The sequence below is a fragment of the Aotus nancymaae genome, unplaced genomic scaffold, assembly GCF_030222135.1.
Source record: "Aotus nancymaae isolate 86718 unplaced genomic scaffold, 86718_ANA_hifiasm-v0.15.2.pri h1tg000122l, whole genome shotgun sequence".
NCBI classification, from domain to species: domain Eukaryota; kingdom Metazoa; phylum Chordata; class Mammalia; order Primates; family Aotidae; genus Aotus; species Aotus nancymaae.
The window spans coordinates 2,547,437-2,568,552 of NW_026988537.1; the positions used below are offsets into that span (position 1 = coordinate 2,547,437).

The following is a 21,116-nucleotide window of genomic DNA, read 5'->3' on the forward strand; positions in this document are numbered from 1 at the left end:
CATGTCTGTAATCCCAGCACTTGGGGAGGCCGAGGCGGGCAGATTACCTGAGGTTCGGAGTTTGAGACCAGCCCGGCTATCATAGCAAAAGCCCATTTCTACTAAAAATACAAAAACTTAGCCAGGTGTGGTGGCACGTGCCTGTAATCCCAGCTACTTGGGAGGCTGAGGCAGGAGAATCACTTGAATCTGGGAGACGAAGGCTGCAGTGAGCTAAGACTGCACCATTGACTGCAGCTTGGGCAACAAGGGCAAAACTCTGTCTCAAAAAAAAAAAAGAAAAGATATATCAAATGCAGGAATAAATAAAAACAGACATATTCTTCCACTGTAGTAAACAACTAGAAAAATGGACAAATATATATACTGTTTTCAGACACTGAACTACACATAGCACTGGGCTCAGGGCTGTCATCTCTGAGAGTTGGGATCACAAACAAATGAGGTGAGTCCCACAATTACCCCAACTTTCTGCCTAAATTCACATCCTAGACCACGGCACTCTTGACAAGTTGAAGAGACAGATCCTAGTTCCAGGAGACCGGAGTCACCAGAATCTACAGGACAGAGTACCAGAGACTAAGGATATAGAAAGAAAAAGAGCTCCAGAAATTTATATAGGGAATTTCTTAATTATCTTGCTGAACACTAAGATGCACATGTATAGAGCAAAACACCACAAAGATTGGCAAAGTATTTCCAGAAAGCTATAGATGGACAATTCCCAGGTTTTCCACAGGGCTGGAAGAACTCCGAGTTTTCATCAGCCAGAGTAGAGAGACCTACCGAACACCCCAGGGGAGATCCCAGGGCATGCCTCATAGTACATCTAACCTAGCTGTAATGAAAACTGTACTCTAGACACACCCCAACAAAGCTTCAAAACAGGCACATTTTATAATTTTTTTAAAGCTGATGTTTAAAACAAAAGTAATAACAATATGTTGTGACATTCATAACATACACAGAATCAAAATGTATGACAATAGCATAAAGGAGGAGGAAACAAAAGTATACAGTAAGGTTCTTACATTATAGGTAAAGTAGTGTAATATTACTTGAAGGTATACTGTAAGTTAAAAATATATACCAAAATCTCCAGAGATAAAGTTAGTAAGTCAATAGTGGACATAAATAGAATTTCAAATTATCCCCCCCCACAAAAAAAGAAGGCAGGACAAGAAGAAAAAGGAAACAACAAATGGAACAAATTAAAAAACAAACAACAGAGTAACAGACTTAAACCCAATCATACTAATAATTACATTAAATATAAATAATCTAAACAGCCCAATAAAAAGGCAGAGATTCTCAGAGTGAGTAAAAAAGGAAGACCCAACTATATTTTGCCTATTAAAACACAGACTTGAAATATAAAGACAGATATATGGAAAGTAAACCACCAAAGAAAAAGATACACCATGCAAATACTAATACTAAGAAAGCCAAAGTAGCTCTATAATATAGGTATCAGAGAAAGAATTTTACCAAGGATAAAGAACAACATTTCATAATGATGAATGAGTCATTTCATCATAATGACAACAATCCTGAAAGTATTTGTACCTAAAAATAGAGGTCCAGAATATGAAAAAAAAAGAGAGAAATGGATGGAAAAATAGACAAATTCTGAATGACAGTTAAGATTTCAACATTCTTCTCTCAGTAATTGATAGAATGACAGAAAATCATTAAGAATCATTAAGGACATAGAAGACTTGAATAACACTATCAATCAACTTAACCTGATAGACATTTACAGAAAATTCCACCCAAAAACAGAAGAATATACATTCTTTTCAAATGTATATGGAATAGTCACTAAGACAGACCATATATGGGATGATAAAACAAGTCCCAATGAACTTAAGAGGACTGAAATCACACAGTGTATGTCCTCTGACCAAAACAAAATTAAATTTGAAACTAATAACAGAAAGATAACCAGGAAATCCCCAAATATTTGTAAATTATAAAAAATAATTTTAAAATAACCAATGGGTCAAATTTCCACAAGGGAAATTTTAATATATTTTGAACTGAATGAAAATGAAAATCCGTTTCAAAATGTGGAGATTACACAGTAAAAGTCACAGTTAGATAAATACAGTTTTAGAAGCTTTCTTGTAAAAGAGAAGGGTCTAAAGTCAATGATCTAAGCTTCTACTTTGAGCAGTTAGAAAACAAAGAGCAAATTATACCCAAAGTAAGCAGAAGGAAGTAAATAATGATAAGAACAGAAATAAATGATTCAGAAAACAGACAATAGAGAAAAATCAAAGTAACCAAAAGCTGGTTCTTTGAAAAGATCAATTAAATTGATACATATCTAGCTAGACTGATCAAGAAATAGAGAAAACACAAATCACTAATATGAATGAAAAAAAGGCATCAGTACAGACCCCACAGATACAAGGATAGGAGGATATGAGGGAATGTTACAAACTTTATGCCAATAAATTTAACAACTCAGATGAAATGAAAAAATTCCTTGAAAGACACAAATGACTATCTGACACTAGAAACAGAAAATGTGAGAATAGCCCTACATGTATTAAGTAACTGAATTCATTATTCAAAATTTCTCACAAAGAAAACTGTACACCTACATGGGCTGGCTTCACTGATAAAATTCACTGAACCAGATAAAATAATCCTATACAAACTCTTGGAAAATAGAAAAGACAAGAACACTTCCCAACTCATTCTATGAGGCCAGCATTACCCTGATACCAAAACCAAAGACATTACACCCCCCACACACACACAGACACACACACACACACACAGACACACACACAGAACAAATTTCTTAACACAGTATTAGCAAGTGAAATCCAACAATATATAAAAAGGATAATATATAATGCCCAAGAAGGGTCTGTCCAACAAATACAAGCTTAGTTTAACATTCACTAGAGAAAAACCACGTGATCATCTCAAAAGATGCAGAAAAAGCATCTGGCAAAATTCCATGCCCATTCATGATTAAAAGAGTCAACAAAGTAGGAACAAAAGATAATTTCTTCAATCTGATAAAAGGCATTTACAAAAAACCTACAGGTTTTCTCAAGATTAGGATTAATATTGTTACTGAGGGTCTTAGCTAGTACAGTAGACAAGAGAGAGAAATAAAATGCATTCAGATTTAAAAAGAAAGTAGTAAAATACTCAGAGATGATGTGTTTGTGTACCCAAAAAAATCTTAAGAAGCCTATAAATAAGCTACTACATCTAATAAATGAATATAGCAAGGTCACAGAATACAAAGTCAATATACTATAATCAATTTTATTTCTATACACTAATAACAAACAATTGAACAAAAATATTTAAAACTTCTGCTCTTTGAGAGACAGTGTTGAAATAAAATGCAAGCCACAAACTGGAAGAAAATATCTGACAAAGGATTTGTAACCAAATATATCAGGAACTCTTACAATTCAATAAAAATAAAACAAGAAACTCAATAAAATAATAAGTATGAAGTATTAAGCTCCACAAAAAAAGATACACAACTGGGCAATAAGTATATAAAATATTGCTCAATACCATTAGGATCAGAGAAATGTAAATTGAAACTTCTATGAGATACCACTGAATAGTCACAAAAAATTTTAATTTCAGCTAGACTGAAATACTAACTGTTGGTGAGGATGTAGGGCAACTGTAACTGTAATACATGCTTCTATACAAGGCATACAATCACTTTGTGAACAGCCTGGCAGTTTCTTACACAGGTAAATGTACATTGAACATACAACCCAGTAATTCTCCTTTTATATATATCCAAAAGAAATGAAAACATATATTCACTCCTAAACTTGCAAACAAATGCATAGCAATTTTTTCATGATAGTCAAAAACAAAACCCAATCTCCATCAACAGATAAACTGTGGTACAGCCTTATGATGGAATACTATTTAACATTAAATATCCATGACATAGCAAAATATCAGGATGAATGTCAAAAGCATTAAGCTAAATGAAAGAAGCCAGGCACACACACACACTATATATCTATGGTATGATTCCATTTACATAAAATTCTAGAAAATATGAACCTGATCTTAAATAACAAAAGAATTTCAGCGGTGCCTAGGAATGCAGTGCTGGTGTAGTTGTGGAGGGAATTGCAAGAAGCCTTTCATTTCCTCCACTAAAAATAAAGCACCCCTCTACTTTCCCATAGCACATTCAACGTACTTGGGAAACTCATATTATACCTTAGGCCCCATCAGTACTGTCTATTGCTACCCAAGATGCAAATGTTCTACAGGACTGTCTACCACAAAATGGGATCAGATTAAATTTTCTTAGTGAATGCTGAGTGAATAAGTGGTACAAGAATGAAAATTCTTCCAGATGACTTCTGGGCATGAACTTTGTTCAATGTGGTACTAATCCCTTGGGACCAAGAGCAGTGGCTATAAAAGCCCATGTTCCTAGGTCAAGAGCCTTTACAGGTGGGGAAGTGAAGGTGCTTATAACCGAGGTGGATATTCTATTTTAAGGAGGTGAGGGGAGCAGTAATGATCAACCACTATATGTTCTCGGGCGGTGCTTTTCTTCATCTTAGCCAAAGTTCTATTTCCTGCTGATTAGGGGACTGCAACATTTTCTACTCAGGCCTATCCTATTATCTTCAAGTTCACTCTTAAACTTTTCTCAGAATCACGAGACAAGAACTGTATATACTGTAAAGCTAATAAAGCTATGGCATCAGGGTTTCTCACACAGTTCCCATAATCAAGAGGCATTTTGAAATAGACATTTCTGGCAAATTTCGTAAAGAAATCACTACACAAAAGGACCTAATCTCCAAGACTCCCATAATTTGGTTGTGATTCACTCATTCTGAATATCACTTTCATATCTAACTCTGAAGTATTTTTCTTCAAAGGGGACTCTCCTCTCCCAAACTGAGTAAGGAGGAAACAAAGCTAATTCCCAAAGAATAATAAAGAAAAAGGTAAATGTAGAACAAAAAGCTACTTGGAGCCTTCATAAAACACCTCCTAATATTCCCCTCCCCACCCCTGCCCAGAAAAAGATCCATCTTTAGAAAACAGAGGATGTCAAAGATCCAAAAAACAATGTGGAACGCCACCCTTGGTCTCTAAAGAGGGGTGGTGGTGAAAAGGTGAGATAAACTCTGGAGATACCAAAAGGGCTGAAAGACAAGGAAGGAACGTCCTTGGCTGCTCTGTTTAAGCCAAAGCCAAGACCCTCCCCGGGAACACCAGGTTTCTATCACAGACCGGGTCCCGGGACACCTAGGGAAACAAATGCACAGGGGTCCGCTCTCCTGGTGGTAGCTGCAGTCTCCCAGCTTGTCATTCCTATTTTGCAGAGCACTCGACTTGCCCTAGAGCCATGGCTGGGAAAAGGTGGAAGGGCGAGACCCGGCAGTAATGAGCGGGGAGAGAGACAGGAAGAGACGACAGAGACGCTCCAGAAGGGGCACTCGGAGAGAATGCGAAAGACGGTGTTTGAAACCTTCGGCCTCCCTCCCCCAAAGTAATAAACAGCCACCGCCTAGGTGAGGCGAACTACGGTTAAGAAAAAGTAAATACCGAATATGAGATGTCTGTTGTTCTACTCAGCCTTTGCACGTGCCAGACTGTAATTTCAGAAAACGTCACCAAACTTCCAAAAAGAATCCCCAGTGAGAAAGACCGACTTGAAGACCCAGTGAAGGAAAGCAATGGGGGAAGGGTAAAGGAGCCCCTGGATTCCGCAGTGAGGCGATGAGGACGGGTGGTTAGCAAAGGGAGCGGGGCTGAGACACGCTCGGGGGGATCCTGGAAGGGGAGGAAGGTACACCCGGCCAGCTTCTCCCCGCCTGCCCGCTGGCGTCGCCCAACTTGGAGCGCTCACCTGGGACCCGAGGCAAACTCGCAGCGCCCGCCCGCGTCTTCCCGCTCGACCGCCCCTGCCTCGCCCCGCGCGCCCCCAGACCCAGCCAGACCCTTCCCGAGGACTCCAGTCCGGGCCCGCGGGCACCCGTCCCCAGCGGAGCCCGTAACCGCTTCCGCTCGGGGCCGCCCCGCGGACCTCTCGGACCCTGAACGTCAACTCCCGGGCGCTAGCGTGGGCGACACCAGCCCAGAGCCACAACCTCCGCGGCCGGAGCGAGCGCCATCTCCCCACACTCACCACGGCGCTCCATCCCGCGTCCCGGACGCGAACTCCTGTCCTACGCCTACGGCCGCCGCCGCCGCCGCCGCCGAGGGCTGGAGCTCACCGTTCCCATCCCCCACGACCCGCGGACGCCCGGCCAAGCCTCAGCCACAGCCACAGCCACAGTCACCACCACCACACAGCTGCCGCCACCCCTGCAGCTACTGCCACAGCCGCACCAGCCGCCCGCCCCGCCCCCTGGAGCCCAGCCCATTGGCCCGCGCGCCCGGGGGCGGGGCCAGCGGCTGCGGCAGGTTGGGGCGGTTGCTTGTTGGCTCGCGGAACGCGGCCGTCAGGGGCGCCCCTCCTGACGCTGTCCCAACACAGTGCGAGGGGCCGCGTAGGCCGCCCTTTTGGCTTGCAGCGCGGCAGGCGGAGCGACTTAGAGGAAAAGTCACCTCCCGCACCCTCCCGCAGGTAGCAGGTTCTCTGTTCTTGTTTAATTAGACATTTCTCAGGTGGACACTTTGAATTCCTTCCAGTCAGGACTCGGTCTTCAACTTGTTTTGTCAGCCGTCTTCCTCCAGCCTCCTTCTCCCATTCAGTACATTTTGTGCTTAACTTTAAAACTGTCCCTACTCTTTTCTGTCTTCAACTGATTGTCACTTTCAGCAAACTAAATAAATTACTCAAAACATCAGCCATTAAACAGTCCCCTGCACATGGCAGGCGCTCAGTAGATACTAATTGATTGCATGTCCCCTAACCATGCTACCTGCTTCTTACCATTAAGTGCTCCTTGAGTCATGGGACTGATCAACACGGTGGGGGAAGGCGCAACCAAAATAAAGCATTTATCTAAATGTTGGATCACACATCATATCATGTTTGGAGGGAAAAAAACACTGCATTTATAGATAATAGAGTATATATTAGTAACATTTAGCAACTCTACTAATAATACCTTTCCTGTCACCTGTGCTGACACATATAAGCACTCCATGAGTATTACCTGATAAAGGGAATTTGGAAAAATCACTCAATGTCATCCTCCCTTTAAATATTTTTCATCAAAAAGATTAAGTATTTGTCATATTCTTCACCCTTCTTCTTTAGGAGAAATATATTTGAAAACATTCTCAAAGGAAAATGGTAGTTTTTGGTTTTGTTTTTAGGGAGAGGCAAGGCCTTGCACTGTGCTCAGGCTGGAGTGCAGTGGCACAGTCATAGCTTACTGAAGCCTCGAACTCCTGGACTGAAGGTATACTCCCACCTCAGCCTCCTGAGTAGCTGGGACTACAGGCCCGTGTCACCACACTCAGCTACTTTGTTTATTTTTATGTTTTGTAGAGATGGAGGCTTCGCTGTGTTGCCCAGGCTGGTTTCAAACTCCTGGCCTCACAAGATCCTCCTGCCTCATCCTTCCAAAGTGCTGGAATTACAGGTGTGAGCCACCACACCCGGGTCACTTTTATAATAAGTAAATATGATTATTAACTGAGAAAGAGTGAATGTCAAACATCTGCTGTGTGGGACGAGTGACTGTGTTTGGCAAAGAAACTACAAAATAAAGGGCAATATCTCCACCAAATCCTCTAATGCTGACTCAGCATGTGCCCTGAGTCATCCTTATAAGCCAACTTGATTTTTTACTTATAAATGTTTCTTTATTAAAGTGGCTCATGATCATGGTTTTGGAGGACAAAGACTAATGGGCACCCAAACAAGAAATCAAAGGAATAACTCGATACTGCATTAATAATGAAACAGATGGTGTGGTATTGTTATTTTATAATTGCAGTATATATTAACACATATCCACTCTGCCTATTGAAATATTCTTCATTCCTTCCATGATCGAGAACCCTACCTCTGTTCTGAAGCCTTTCTGTTCTCTCCAGTGAAAATTAGTCATCCTACTTGACATCATGTGGTACATAGGATACTGTTCTTGTGGCACTTGTGGTTTTGGTGCCATGGTTTTTGGAGGTGTTTATGCTAATTAGATTGAAAGTTCTACAGTGCTACATTAGTTAGGTCTGCATCTAATACAGAATGGGCCCCCACTAAAAATTTTCTGGAGGAATGTCGAGGGAATGATCAGTAGGTCCAGAAGTAAAAATTCTTCCAGTGTGATTTTTTTTGAAATCACAAGCTGTACTCAACTTGGTTGTATCTAGTAGAACCAAATATGATGGTCACAAAAATCTCATGTCTAAAGCAAAGCCTATCCCAGATATCCTGTTCCCTGAGGTGAAGGGGCTAATCATAAATGTGCATGTTTCAGGTGGATGGTGGAGTTGGGAGCCCAGCCTTGCAGGGGAGCAGAGTGGACAGGTGCTCTTCCTCAGCCATGCTTCAACAGCAGCCTGTTTAGGAGGGACCAACATTGTCCATCATGCCTATTCCATTTTTATTGATTCCACAAATAGTTACTGAGTACCTCTAATGTGCCAGACATTGTTCTAAGCACAGGGAATATATCAGGAAATTTTAAATCCACTCTCAGATTCTCCTCAACCATGGTGAATAATGCCTGGGCGAGGGAAGGAAATAATGCAACCCGGCAAGGGTGGCCCTAAGGCAGGCAGTCCTTGGACTCCATGGACTGCATCTGTCCTTGACCTCACTGCTGGAGCATGTAGAAAGAACGACTCAGAGCCTGACAGGCCACAGTGAGTACAAAGCCTCCAGATTCCAAGGTGGACAAAACTCACCAAGCAGGTTATTAATCTTGATTCCATGATGGTTATAATTGAGAAACAAGGAATCAATTCAGACCTCATGCTGGAAATGAATGTGAAAGACATTGCCAACATCCCAGAATTCTGTGCTGTCATGAAGACAGGAAACTAAGATTGACAAAAATAAAGAAACATTTAAGTGAGTATATTGATATGATATCATACTCATGTTATGTCCAGATTAAGTTACTACATTTCAAACTCCAATTTTTAATGTATTTTAAACTTTCTTATAAGACTTTGATGATACAAACCTCTATGCTTGATCCATCACATACCATAACCCTACCCGATGTCTTAATAACATGTATAAGGTAACTCCCCTAATAATTAATGGTCAGTGCAAAAAATATTAGCTTTAAAAATGCAATTATTGATACTACTATCAATAAAAAGATGATGGTCGTTTACTAGCACAGAGTAAACTATAAATGGCTAGTTATTGTGCTAATGATACACTTTTAATTATACTTTACATTTCATAAATTATTCAGTCCTGACAACAACCTATGAAGTGCTATGATCATACCCATTTTATAAATGAAAAGCTGAGACACAGAAGTTCAATAAAGAATTTCTGCTGGACTTTATAGAAATTGACATTAACATGAAGTTATATTTGACCATACCTCTCTTAGAAAAAGATAGTAGGAAATTACTCCTCTTAGTAACTCTGCCTCTCTGTCCTTTGCTCTTCCCCAGGTACCCCAAAGTCCCTCTTGCCTCAGGACTTTTGCCTTTGTGTTTCCTCTGCCTGGAATTGGCTTTTCCCATCTATCTACATGACTTGTTCCTTGCTCCCTTCTGGTCTCTCTTTAAATGGTCCAGATCATTGATGTGTTCCTTGACCCCTCCATAAAAGCAGCATCCCCTTTTTGATACTCCTGTCTTCCTTACTCTGCTTTCATTGCTGTACTTATTCCTCTACTGACTTGATATAGATTTATTCATTTACTTACATATTTTTTAAATGTCCCCTTACTAGTATGAAAATGTTAGTTTCTGTGAAAGAAGGGACTCTGCCTGCTTTGTTCACCTCTATGTTTCCATCCCCTTGGAAAAGTAATTGGAATTCATCAACAAATGAAAGATTTAAAGAAAATAACAACACACATACCCAAACATTAGATTTATCTTTTGAAAAGATTAATTTGTTAACATTTTGAGAGTTATAATCAGATAAGAGAACCATATTGCTTTGTAGTGATTTTAGTTTAGCTGCTTGTAACCAATATACTAACATATGACAAGTTTCATGACTTCACCAAATCTTTATCTGAAAGAGCCATAAGTAACACAAGAATCTTACGTTATAAAGTTCTACTCATAGCTTGGTTCCCTTTCTTGGGTTTCTGGGTTCTGCTAGTTTAGAGGCCTCAGTAACTTGAGAAAGAATGCTTTTTTTAAGGAACACAATTTTATTATAGAAGTTAAAGTGAAGCTTCTGGTCATTTGCCTCTGCTACTTTCAACAGGCAAATAAAGGGTAGTTACAGCATTGGCTGGTGTGTTTGTCAAAGATCGCCCTTTGCCGTAGAGGCAGGGGAAGTAGTCTGGGCAAACCTCTTGACATTCAGTCAGGGGCAGGTTAGTAGATGATAGCAGCCTGACCCTGCCCATGCTACCAAGGGCATACTTACATTAGTAATACAAGTTGGGATCACTCTAAAAAACCTAAACAACCCAATCAGCCAAAACTTTAGAGTAAGGAAAAGGGAACTAAACGGAACAAATGCTCATGGCCTCGTAAGTATTCTAATAAAAGTTCTCTAAGGAATAAAATCTTAAATTATTTCCTTCCTTCTTTAGAGAGGTGAACATTTTTTGCAATTGTTTTTTTCTTTCATCTATTCCACCAAATGCTGACTAGATAAGAAAGCCAATACTACTCTCCTTACTGTGTATTCTCTTCTATGATCCTCACCAAATACCTATAACAAAATGAGATGGTTTTCTGATAAAATTTCATAATTTTCAGAATCAAAGGGATATTAGAGCTTGTTTACTTCATTCTCTTTTATTTTACAAGGAAATCCCAGCCCAGCTTTCCCAGGGATTACAGTTAGTCATTGGCCTGACTAGACTGGAACCAAGACCAGGACCCTTTCTACACTAACTGATAGATCAACGTTTTAAAATCTCTGTAAATCTATGAAATTAAATGGGAGGATCTGCCTCAATCATTCTTAGTTTAATGAGTAAATATTTGAGCTCTATTGATATGTTTAAATATGAAATTTGTTCTACAAATTTACTCCTATTATTTTGGAGGTCTGACTTATTGTTACTAAAAATTAATGGCCCTAAATGATGGATGGCTTAACATAGAACCAATGAGGAACTTGGCTTGCTCTTGAAGTAGAAAGTTGTCCAGAGGCATCTGGAACACACACACACACACACACACACACACACACACACACACACACACACACAGGCTTTTCTCTAAGGGAGAAAGAAGGCTGGCTGGCTTTAGGAAGGAGTAGAGCCCAATGGAAACATTACTAATCTTTATCTACCACTGAGCAAATACTGCTGAACCCTCTGAGAAACAATGGTACCACTAGTGACTTCAATGAGTGTTTATCTTTCTAACTACATATTTATATAGGGGGTGGCTACCTGCGGCATGCTTGCCAGAGAATTGAGAAGTGACTACTTGTAAAAGCTGGAAAATATTTGGTCTAGAAACCTGTTTTTAAAATTCATTCAAGATAATATTACATTTTATAGCATTAGAAGAACTATTATCATCCAACCATTTAGATACCTGGATTTAAATGATTTTATTCTGAAATTATCTCAATAGCTGACAACGTGAGGCTTAAATTAGAGGAAGGAAAATACAGGAAAAAGTAGTACTATGAGTTAATAATTCTATAATATTGGTATCTAGAAATGTCTTTAGATGATTTTACTTCAAAGACCTTAAAAAATATTGTCACTGATGGATTGACATTCATTACCTTGTTCTGCTTGATGACATATTCAGTTTAGGATATTCATGAATGCAATTAAATTTTGTCTGGGAGCTACATGGTACTAGAATATATGAGGTCATAGACATAACCATATATCCTACTAGCCAAAAACCTGATGAAATACCTGTTACATAACATCACTGAAACCATCAGCTTAGTAGATTCAGGGTGGAGAACAGATGGAATGGCAAACAAGGCACCAAGACAGTAAGTTGCCTTGCTTAGGAGTTAGCCTGAATTGGGCTGCAAGGTGAGAAATGTTTTAGATATCTTCTGTGAGTCGATGAAGACAATACTGCTTGGCAATCTGACTTCTAGTAACTTCCTCCGGGTAATGACTAAGAACCAAGAGGAGGGGAAAGAGAGCTCCATTCAGGAAACATGACTGAAAGGCCACAGCAGCCTACCAAAAAACCAGAATCTAAGGAAATGAGGAGACCGGTAGGCAAGTAGTCTTATCCAGATTTTGGAGTTACTTAGTGACTCAAAAAATAGAAGCATAGAATGTGGGTCAAGAAACAGTGGATTCCAGAAGGACCCTTTGAAGATGTTTCATAGAGAACTGGCATTTTAATTTACACAGCTTTTCTGGAACACCAAGTCGGTGAAATGGAGTTGCCAGATGCCAATAGCAATGTTGTATTCATGAATCAGTATTGAAGTGCTATGAAAACTGAAGGTGGTTTTTGGTAGTGGGGACAGGAGTTAGGGGAAGAGGAAAAGATAAAGGACATAAAGATTACAGCTTCTGGAAAATTTCTTGAGAACAAAGTAATATACTGATTTATCCAACAATGTGTTGTAGGTTGAACTCTGTTCCCTCCCTGCCTCCAAACTCGTATGTTAAAGTCCTAACACCCAGTAACTCAGAATGTGACTATACTGGAAATAGGGGCTTTAAATGGGGTACTTCAATTAAAACAAGGTCATTAGTGTATGCAGCCCCTATCCAATGACTAGTGTCTTTACAAGAAGAGGTGATTAGGATGCCAACACACACAGAGGGAAGACCATGTGAAGACACAGGGAGAGATGGCCATCTATCTACAAGTTGAGAGAGTCCTCTGAAGAAACCAACCATACTGACACCTTGATCTCAGACTTCTAGCCTCCAGAACTGTAAGAAAATGAATTTCTATGGTTTAAGCCACCCAGTCTGCAGTAGTGTCTTATGGCAGTCCTAGCAAAGTAACACATAAGGCGACACCATTTAAATTATAGGAATTAAATAATAACAGCACTGACTGGTTCTAGTTGGACCCAAGACCACCCCCTTCCCTTCTCTGTAGAAATATTAGTCCAACTGTGGCTGAAAATTTCCATTATCCAGCTCTTTAAGTGGGACATTTCTTCCTAATATTCACAAGTCACAATGAATCAGTATCACTCCTACTCTGGGGTGTGGCCCAGGATCAGGCATCACATCCATTGTAATATTGTCATTAAAATGAGAAGGCAGGATGTTTACAAACCTAGTGCTCTATAAGTAAAGAATTTTCAGTGGGAGGAGATTGATTCATTTCTGCTCAGAGTTGAAGTGATGCCCTGGTCTTTTCATTTGTATTCAAGAGAGGAAGAGTTAGTGCGGCAGTTTTAGAGATACCACTGCTGCCATTGCAATTAGTATTGGTGGCTAGTTAATAATACTAATTCCATCACTGTGCTTGGTTTGTAATATGAGCTCAACCAGCATTAATTTACTTTTCTATTATTTTTTGGTTCTGTAGCATTTCACGGTATACAAAGCTCTGCCACACACATTATCTCAGTCTTCAAAATAAGTCTGTGAAATATGAATTATTATTATCATTCTTATTCAGCTACTAAGAAAACTATATCTCTCAAGGAGGGTGAACTATTTACTCAAAATTACACTACAAGTTAATAAAAGAGATAGAAATCAAAGCAAAGTCATCTGTCTTCTCAAGCAGAACTCTCTCCAATACACTCACCAGCTCTAAGTAGTCAGTTCTATTCCTCGCGGTAAGTTTTCAATAATCCATTTTATCTAACTATCTATCTATCTATCTATTTTTATTTTTACTTTGAGATGGAGTCTCACTCTGTTGCCCAGGCTGGAATGCAGTGGTGTGATCTCGGCTCACGGCAGCCAACAATATATATATATATATATATATTTTTTTTTTTTTTGAGACAGAGTTTTGCTCTTGTTGCCCAGGCTGGAGTGCAATGGGTTGATCCCAACCTGCACCTCCTGGGTTCAAGGGATTCTTCTGTCTCAGCCTCCTGAGTAGCTGAGATTACAGGCATGCACCACCACACCTGGCTAATTTTGTATTTTTTTTTTTTAAGTAGAGATGGGGTTTCTCCATGTTGGTCAGGCTGGTCTTGAAATCTCGACCTCAGGTGATCCACCTGCCTTGGCCTCCCAAAGTGCTGGGATTACAGGTGTGAACCACCACGCCTGGCTTAAATAATCCATTTTAATCAAGGAATGACATTTTCTGTATTCACCAAATATTCTTGGTAATGAAGAACTTTGATATTTATTACACAGATTGTATCTACCCTACAAATATTACATGAATAAACAATTTGCACATACAAATGAGTAGAGAAGGAGAATGTCCCAGAACCTTTTCATAAGTTACTTACCTTCTACTGACCTTGGGTCAGAATTTCTTAAGCGTGATGGCTTAGAAGATAATTTCTCTTACATAAATACAGAGTTCCCAGAAATAGGTTTAGCAGTACTAATCTTTATATATTCTATGGTTTACTTTTTATTTTACTTTGTGTTTGTTTGTGTGTGGGATAGGGAAGCAACATTAATTCTATAGGAATATAGTTTTCAGGTTTTTTATGCTAGACTTAGAAGCAAACTTTTTAAATATAATTCATTCATTGGATGGAGATTCCTTGAAAATTAAGAATTTTCAAAGAATTGATTTATGATCTTCTCAAATCAATCCTTTTATGATTCAGAAGGTACTTCAGGCATTTTGGCCAGGTGCAATAGCTCATGTCTGTAATCTCAGCACTTTGGGAGGCTGAGGTGGGAGGAGTGCTTGAGTCCAGGATTTTAAGACCAGCCTGAGCAACATAGGGAGACCCTGTCTCTACAAAAAAAAAAAAAAAAAAAAAATGGCTAGCTGGGCATAGTGGCACATGCCTGTGGTTCTAGCTACTTGGGAAGCTGAAGTAGGAGGATTGCTTAGTTTTGGGAGGTCAAGCTTGCAGTGAGCTATGATTGTGCCACTGTACTCCAACCTGGGCAACAGAGGGAGATCCAGTCTCAAAAAGAAGAAGAAGAAGGAGAAGGAAAAGAAAAGCTTGCAATGTATCCATGGCACATATGACATTATCCCAATGACATATACCCTATAAGAGCAGCAAGGACTAGTTAATAGACACTGGATGATGACAGAGTGTTACTGACATTGAACAGGTAGTCCTGTCCTACTGGAAATCTTATCAGAACCCCTGAGAGCCCCTGAATGAAGCCCAGCATATGCACTGATTTGATAACTCATTCCGTACCTTTTCCTTCTTAGAGAAGGAAGATGATAATAGAAGCTCCGATCAGGGATGTTGGATTCTGGTGATGGAGGACAAATTATTAGGTATGATATGAGAAAGTATTAAAATAGAAGCTGAAAACTTAAAACCCCAGACAAACAAGAGAGACAAGACCTCCTGCAAGAGGCATCCATTCCTACTTAGCTCCAAACCACTGGGGTCATGGGTAATGTGACTGTTCCTAATTTGCCCTGGACAGTTTCAGTTAACACTAATTGTTCAGGCAAAATTATTAATAGACCCTCGTCTCACTCTCAAAAGTGTGCCAATTTGTACAATACAGTAAATGAGCACTCTAGTCATAGGAGAATTTAGGCTCAGTATTGCCGGTCTCTCAATTTTTTAAGCCAGAAATTTGGATTTTTATAGAACATTTCTGATTTTTTTAATGTGGGCAATAAATTCTAAATTTTTTAAATTGTCCAGGCCAAATGAAAGTCACGAAAGGTGGAATCTGGCCTGAGAGCTGCCAATCTGTCACCTGTAAGTTAGAAACTTTAGGTGATACTACAGTGTTCTTTGCCTTCCCTTTGGAGACCTTAGCTCTCATGGGCTGATGAGAAACGGTCCTGGGGGCCTCCCACAAGGGAAAGCCTTCTGCTTTAGGCAGTTCCAGTGGTAATCAGGACAAGGTCCAGGAGACAACAGGCCTGAAACGGGCAGTTTAGCCAGTTGTTTGAGGCCTTAATGATTATAGCTAGCACTTCCCATGTAGTAAAGTCTTACACAGATTATCTTACTTACTCTTCACAATCGCCTATGAGGAAGATATTACTATCTCCATTGTTCTAATGAGGAAACTGAGACATAAAGAGACTAATTAGTTTGAATGAGGTCACCCAGCTAGTAAGTGGCAAAACCAGGGATCTAAACTAATGTCAGACTTGACTCAAAAAGCCTACATCTTTATCCTCTGTGTCTGCTGCTTCCCACTGCAGAGAGATCAAGTTTTCCTTTCCCTTGGGATGCTTTTCATTTGGGTGAGTCATTTTTGAGCTTTTGTCACCATGGAAAATCATAAAGTCTTGACTCTGAGTCTGCAAGAAGGTATTTTCTTGCTTTCACTCAGGTATTTAGAACACAGGCCCAGTGGTTCAGCCCAAATCTCCAGAATGAAGTGGGCTGGGAGTGGGGAGGGGGGTTTAGGGCCAAATTCCAAAGTAGTCATAAGCAGTGTTCTTTTACTAGATGTCTGTCCTTTTGCCTAGATCCCTTGGAACTCTGCCAGTGATGGGCAACTGGTCAAAGATGTGAGGTTTCACAATCCCAGTCATCTCTGACCTGTATCCATTTTAGAGCTACAAGTAATGAATATACCTCATGCACAGAGACTAGGAAAAGCATAGAAGTTTTTCCCAGTATTAATTTGACCAAAGATTGGACATGTTATAGTGAATCAAATAATGTCCCCCTAAAATGCAGAACTTTAGAATGTGATCTTGTTTGATAAGAGGGTCTTTGCATATGTAATTAGTTCTAATGAGGGTGGGACTTAATCCAACGACTGTTGTCATTACAAGAGAAAACAGAGACACAAGGGGAAGATGGCTGTATAAAGAAAGAGGTAGAAATTGGAGCAATGTAACCGTAAGCCAAGGAACACCAAGGATTGCCAGCAACCATCAGTAGCTAGGAAGAGACCAGGAAGGATTTGTCTCTAGGGACTACAGAGAAAGCATGGGCCTGCCATGCCTCCAGAACTGCGACAGAATCCATTTCTGTTGTTTTAAGTGATGCAAGTTTGTGGTACTTTGTTAAAGCAGCCATAGGAAACTAGTACACACGATAAAGAAAAAAATTTAAATACTGAAATGCCCTTTCAAGATGGAACAGAAATCTGTGTTGGAAATTTAAATTTAAAAGTTCCCAAGTCAAAATTTCAGAAAGCATTTTCTGACACACTGTTAGCTGAAGAATAAACTTTACAGAAAAGAAAAGTGTCCTCCCTGTATAATGCAAAAGTCTCTACTGAGTTTCTGTAGAGGACCAGAGGCATTGCTTGTGTCGATTCAAAATGGCTTAGTTCTGATCTAATCCTGAGCAAGACTTGCTTGTGTTTAGGAAGTCCATCCACCAAAGTCTACCACCATTTGCCAGGCCATTGCAAGGCTAAAATCTGTTATGCCTGGGGTAAGCCATGGACATTCGAGTGTGCATTCTCTGTCACGTTTGCCCTGTTTATCTGAGTGGCTTCTGACTCAGTTTCCCTTTTGAGACTATGATTCTGACAACCAAACCAGCTTTTGTTTCTCTAAAGACAGATCCCTTCCTTACTCTTACCTCTAGGAGGGTCCCTGCCTCAAATCTGATGGACTCTCTGCTTTGGAGAGGGATTTCTTACACTTTCAATTTTGGAATGCCCATAGCAACTCTGAAGAAAGCTGGTCACAAGCTCCTATATCCCAACCTCAGCTGATTCAACCAAATTCGGGTGTCTGGTTCACGAGCAGCTCATCCGTAGGCCTGTCATTGTTCTATGGAGTAATCTGGCAAGGAAGCTTTATATAATGAAGGAAACAGTAATCAATAGTACGAATAGGACCTTCTTTCTTGGAGAGTTTAAATAGGATGCTTTGGTGGGTATGGGGGTCCCTGCTGTTGGTAGTAGGGAGAAAGATTGGAAAGACACACAGAGAAATAAATCATGTGGTAGCAGGCACGGTTAGTGAGTAGAGGCCATGAGACAAAGAAAAATGTAGGAAGTTGGCTGGTAGTGGCAGGAGTAGTAAAACAGGGACAAGAACAGCTGCATCATTATAAAAGTGGCAGAGCATTAGATTCAGGGCAGCTGATGCTGGTGTCAGAGGGCCCACAGAATAACTCAAACTGCATTGTATTCTAAAGCAGCCTCTATCTTGTAAATGATGTTCTGGTCTCTATGAGGCATAGCTGTGCGGCTATTTAGTGTTTCCTGACTTTCCTACATCCGCCTGTATATCCCTGCAATGCCACCTTCCCAGTTCTGCACCCCCATTAACTAAGGTAAATATGTCTCTGTTTTTGAAACATTAAAAAACCAGTCCATGAAACCACCATCTGCCGCTACAGAATTTCATCAGATTGGACTTCATGGAAACCATCCAGAGATTTTTAATGTACCCTCTCCTCTTAGACATCAACACGTGGAAAGTCCCTTACTACCACTTGGCTAGACCTTCTTACCTTGGGTCTGTTGCTTCCCCTTCTTCAGTTTGCCTGCTGCAGAAGCTCAGACATGCTTTATAAGTCGAGGCACATGGATTATTATAACACTGATCTCATTTAATGTAATTTCATCTCCATAATGGAGCATTTAACCCCAAAATTCCACTTCTAGGGATCTCAACTCATCCAGCTGCTCATCTCATTGAGCATCTGGAAAATAGTTTATTTTCCAGAAAGTTCTCTACTGTTGAGTATTTGTGTTGTTCCCAATGTTCTTTGGGTATAAATAGCACAGTGGTGAGCATCCTTATAATAAAGCTGAGCTTGCGTCAATCCTATTTCCTTAGTTGAGATCCCTAGAAGTGGAAGTTTGGGGTGAAAGCCTGGGTATATTTTTATAACTCTTCCTACATAATGCCAAATTGATCTCCAGAAAGAACAAACTTATTCACAATCTTGGCAGTAGCATATTGGCAGTAGCTGTAGTGAGGTGGCAGTAGAATGGCCATCTCACTACAGCTGTCCTTAATTTCTTCCATTATTTGGCACAATTCTCTTTTGAGCCTCAGGAGTTCTTTGGTTCCTCTCTGAGTCTTTCTGCATTAGATTCTGTGTTAATTCTCATCTCATCTCCATTGTTCGTGATTAGTGCTCAACCATCCAAAGCCTGCACCTTCCATCCCAAGACTGAGAAGACTCCATCTGGGAAGAACATCAATAGCCCTCCCCTACTAGTCAGTAGAAGTCTGGAAATAGTCTTTGGCTCACAGGCTGAAACCTAAGACACAGATGCCTTGGTGTGTTTGGGCAGTGGTTCTCCCTAATGCCCCTGGATGCCCATCTATAGTTGCCTTCCATTTGCTTCTTTTGGGCTCTTGAGTTCACTCAAGGGAGTCCCATCCTATATTCTGCCATCAGGCTGGTATCTGTTTTCCCTGCATCACCTCTGCCTGCCGTGTTACCTGGGGCTGGGTCACCTATCTCTTGCTTCTCCACCTTCTATTGGATAGACTTCCCCAGATGATTTAGCTTTGCATCTCATGATCCTCCATCCCACCCTATCCCCGGTCTTTGCCAAGGTCACTGAGGCCATTCCCTTATGCTGCTCTCCTGTGTTAGTTGTTGCTTTGACTTTGACATCTGTGAAATGCAGCTATATTTTCTATGCGTTTGCTTAATCTTGGTCTCTTATTGCCACCCTCTCCTTTGGGTTGCCACTTCTGTCCTAGCTTTGCCCCTGACACTGGTGACTCCCCTCACTTTGGTTCAAGGCTTTACTATTCCCAGCATGCCCTGGCCCGGGTGTTACAAGCCCAGTGAGAAACCGACACTTCAAGGCTGCTTCAGAATACCAAGGGAATGTATTAATTATGCATAGAAGGGCCGTGGCAGTTTGCCAGTTACATCTTAACGAACTCTATTCCACTCCCCAGACATCCCATCCCTTCCCTACTTCTGTTAGGTCCTTCCTGCCTCCCTTTGTTGAAGTTCCATCTCTGGCTTCAGCATCTTGACCTGCCTTCTGGCCTCTGGCCCACCATATGATAATCCAGTGCCCAGTTTGGCTCCCCTTCTCCCTTGGCATTGCTGGCCAGGTCTAGCTTCCCTGTGAGCTGAATCTATAAGCTGCCCTGGCAGGCATGACCTTGCATTCCTGGTGGCCCTACCTCCTCCCTGGGTCTGGCTCTGCTCCAGAAGCTATGTGGATAGGATATTTTAACCCCTCCAATTTCAGTTTTCTCCTGAGAAGGTAGGGCCTAATACATGAATATGGGCAATCAAGGCTCAGATCATCCTCTTTCCAGCAAATCCTTTCCAGGGACATGACTTGAAAAGGAATGTGGTTAATAGAGGCAGACACTCAGAACTGAAGAAACTCTAAGAAATAAACCAGCAATTATAAAAATAAACCGGAATGCCCTGCTCATCCCTCTATGGCATGCTCTTACCCAGTTCTATGTTACCAATTTTGGAGAGCTACCAAGGTGCTTTTATCTAACACTCTACTGCTCCTGCTCCCTAGACTCCAGTGACTTTTTTCTTAGACTTGTTGCTGAATGTCTGAATCACCCTGCTTCAAGGGTGGGGGTGGCTGGTCACTTTAGTGGGTTCTACAAAGTGAAGGACTGTAGGGGCTATTTAACCAGAGGGAATGGGGGAGCATCAAAATCAGGAGGGTGAGGAGATGTTTCTTGGTTCATGGGAGCCAAGTCCAAAAATCCATGAGAATCTGGTGCTCCTCCACTCTAGCAGCTGCTATAGACTTGGCATAGAACAAGCATGTGGATGCAGGGAGACTGGGAAGAAACTCTGCTCTTGTTTCTGGCCTATTTTATGAGCCAGAAGGGCAAGACACATGGTGGTGTTCTTTCTGGTCAAGCTGCTTTTGATTAAAAGAAACTGAAACCTACTTAGGGTTCAGGGGATTGGAGTAAGAGGAAGAGCTGGCTCTTCTACAGTAATGCTAGCAGAAAAATAGGGAATAACCAGCAAATTGACTGGCATGTCCAGGGAAGTGAGTCAGCCGGGATCAAAAGCCAGGCATTGAATGGACAATGGTCACTGTCATTCTGCTCCTTTCTAT

The 21,116-nt window shown here is 40.9% G+C and overlaps 2 protein-coding genes across 5 annotated transcripts in view; one reads left to right on the forward strand and one right to left on the reverse strand.

Moving 5' to 3' along the window:
- ARHGAP29 (Rho GTPase activating protein 29) overlaps positions 1-6,248 on the reverse strand; it is a 76,681-nt gene extending 70,433 nt beyond the window's left edge. Inside the window, exon 1 of one of the 2 annotated variants that reach the window (XM_012444877.3) lies at positions 6,161-6,248. In XM_012444877.3, coding sequence (XP_012300300.2) covers positions 6,161-6,173 — 13 coding nt within the window. In that variant the 5' untranslated portion in view covers positions 6,174-6,248. The remainder of the gene's footprint in view (positions 1-6,160) is intronic. The other variant, XM_012444876.2, reaches the window with a different exon arrangement.
- Positions 1-21,116, forward strand: part of LOC135272661 (neuroblastoma breakpoint family member 4-like) — a 387,040-nt gene that overhangs the window by 285,622 nt on the left and 80,302 nt on the right. The gene's annotated exons all lie outside the window — the stretch shown is intronic.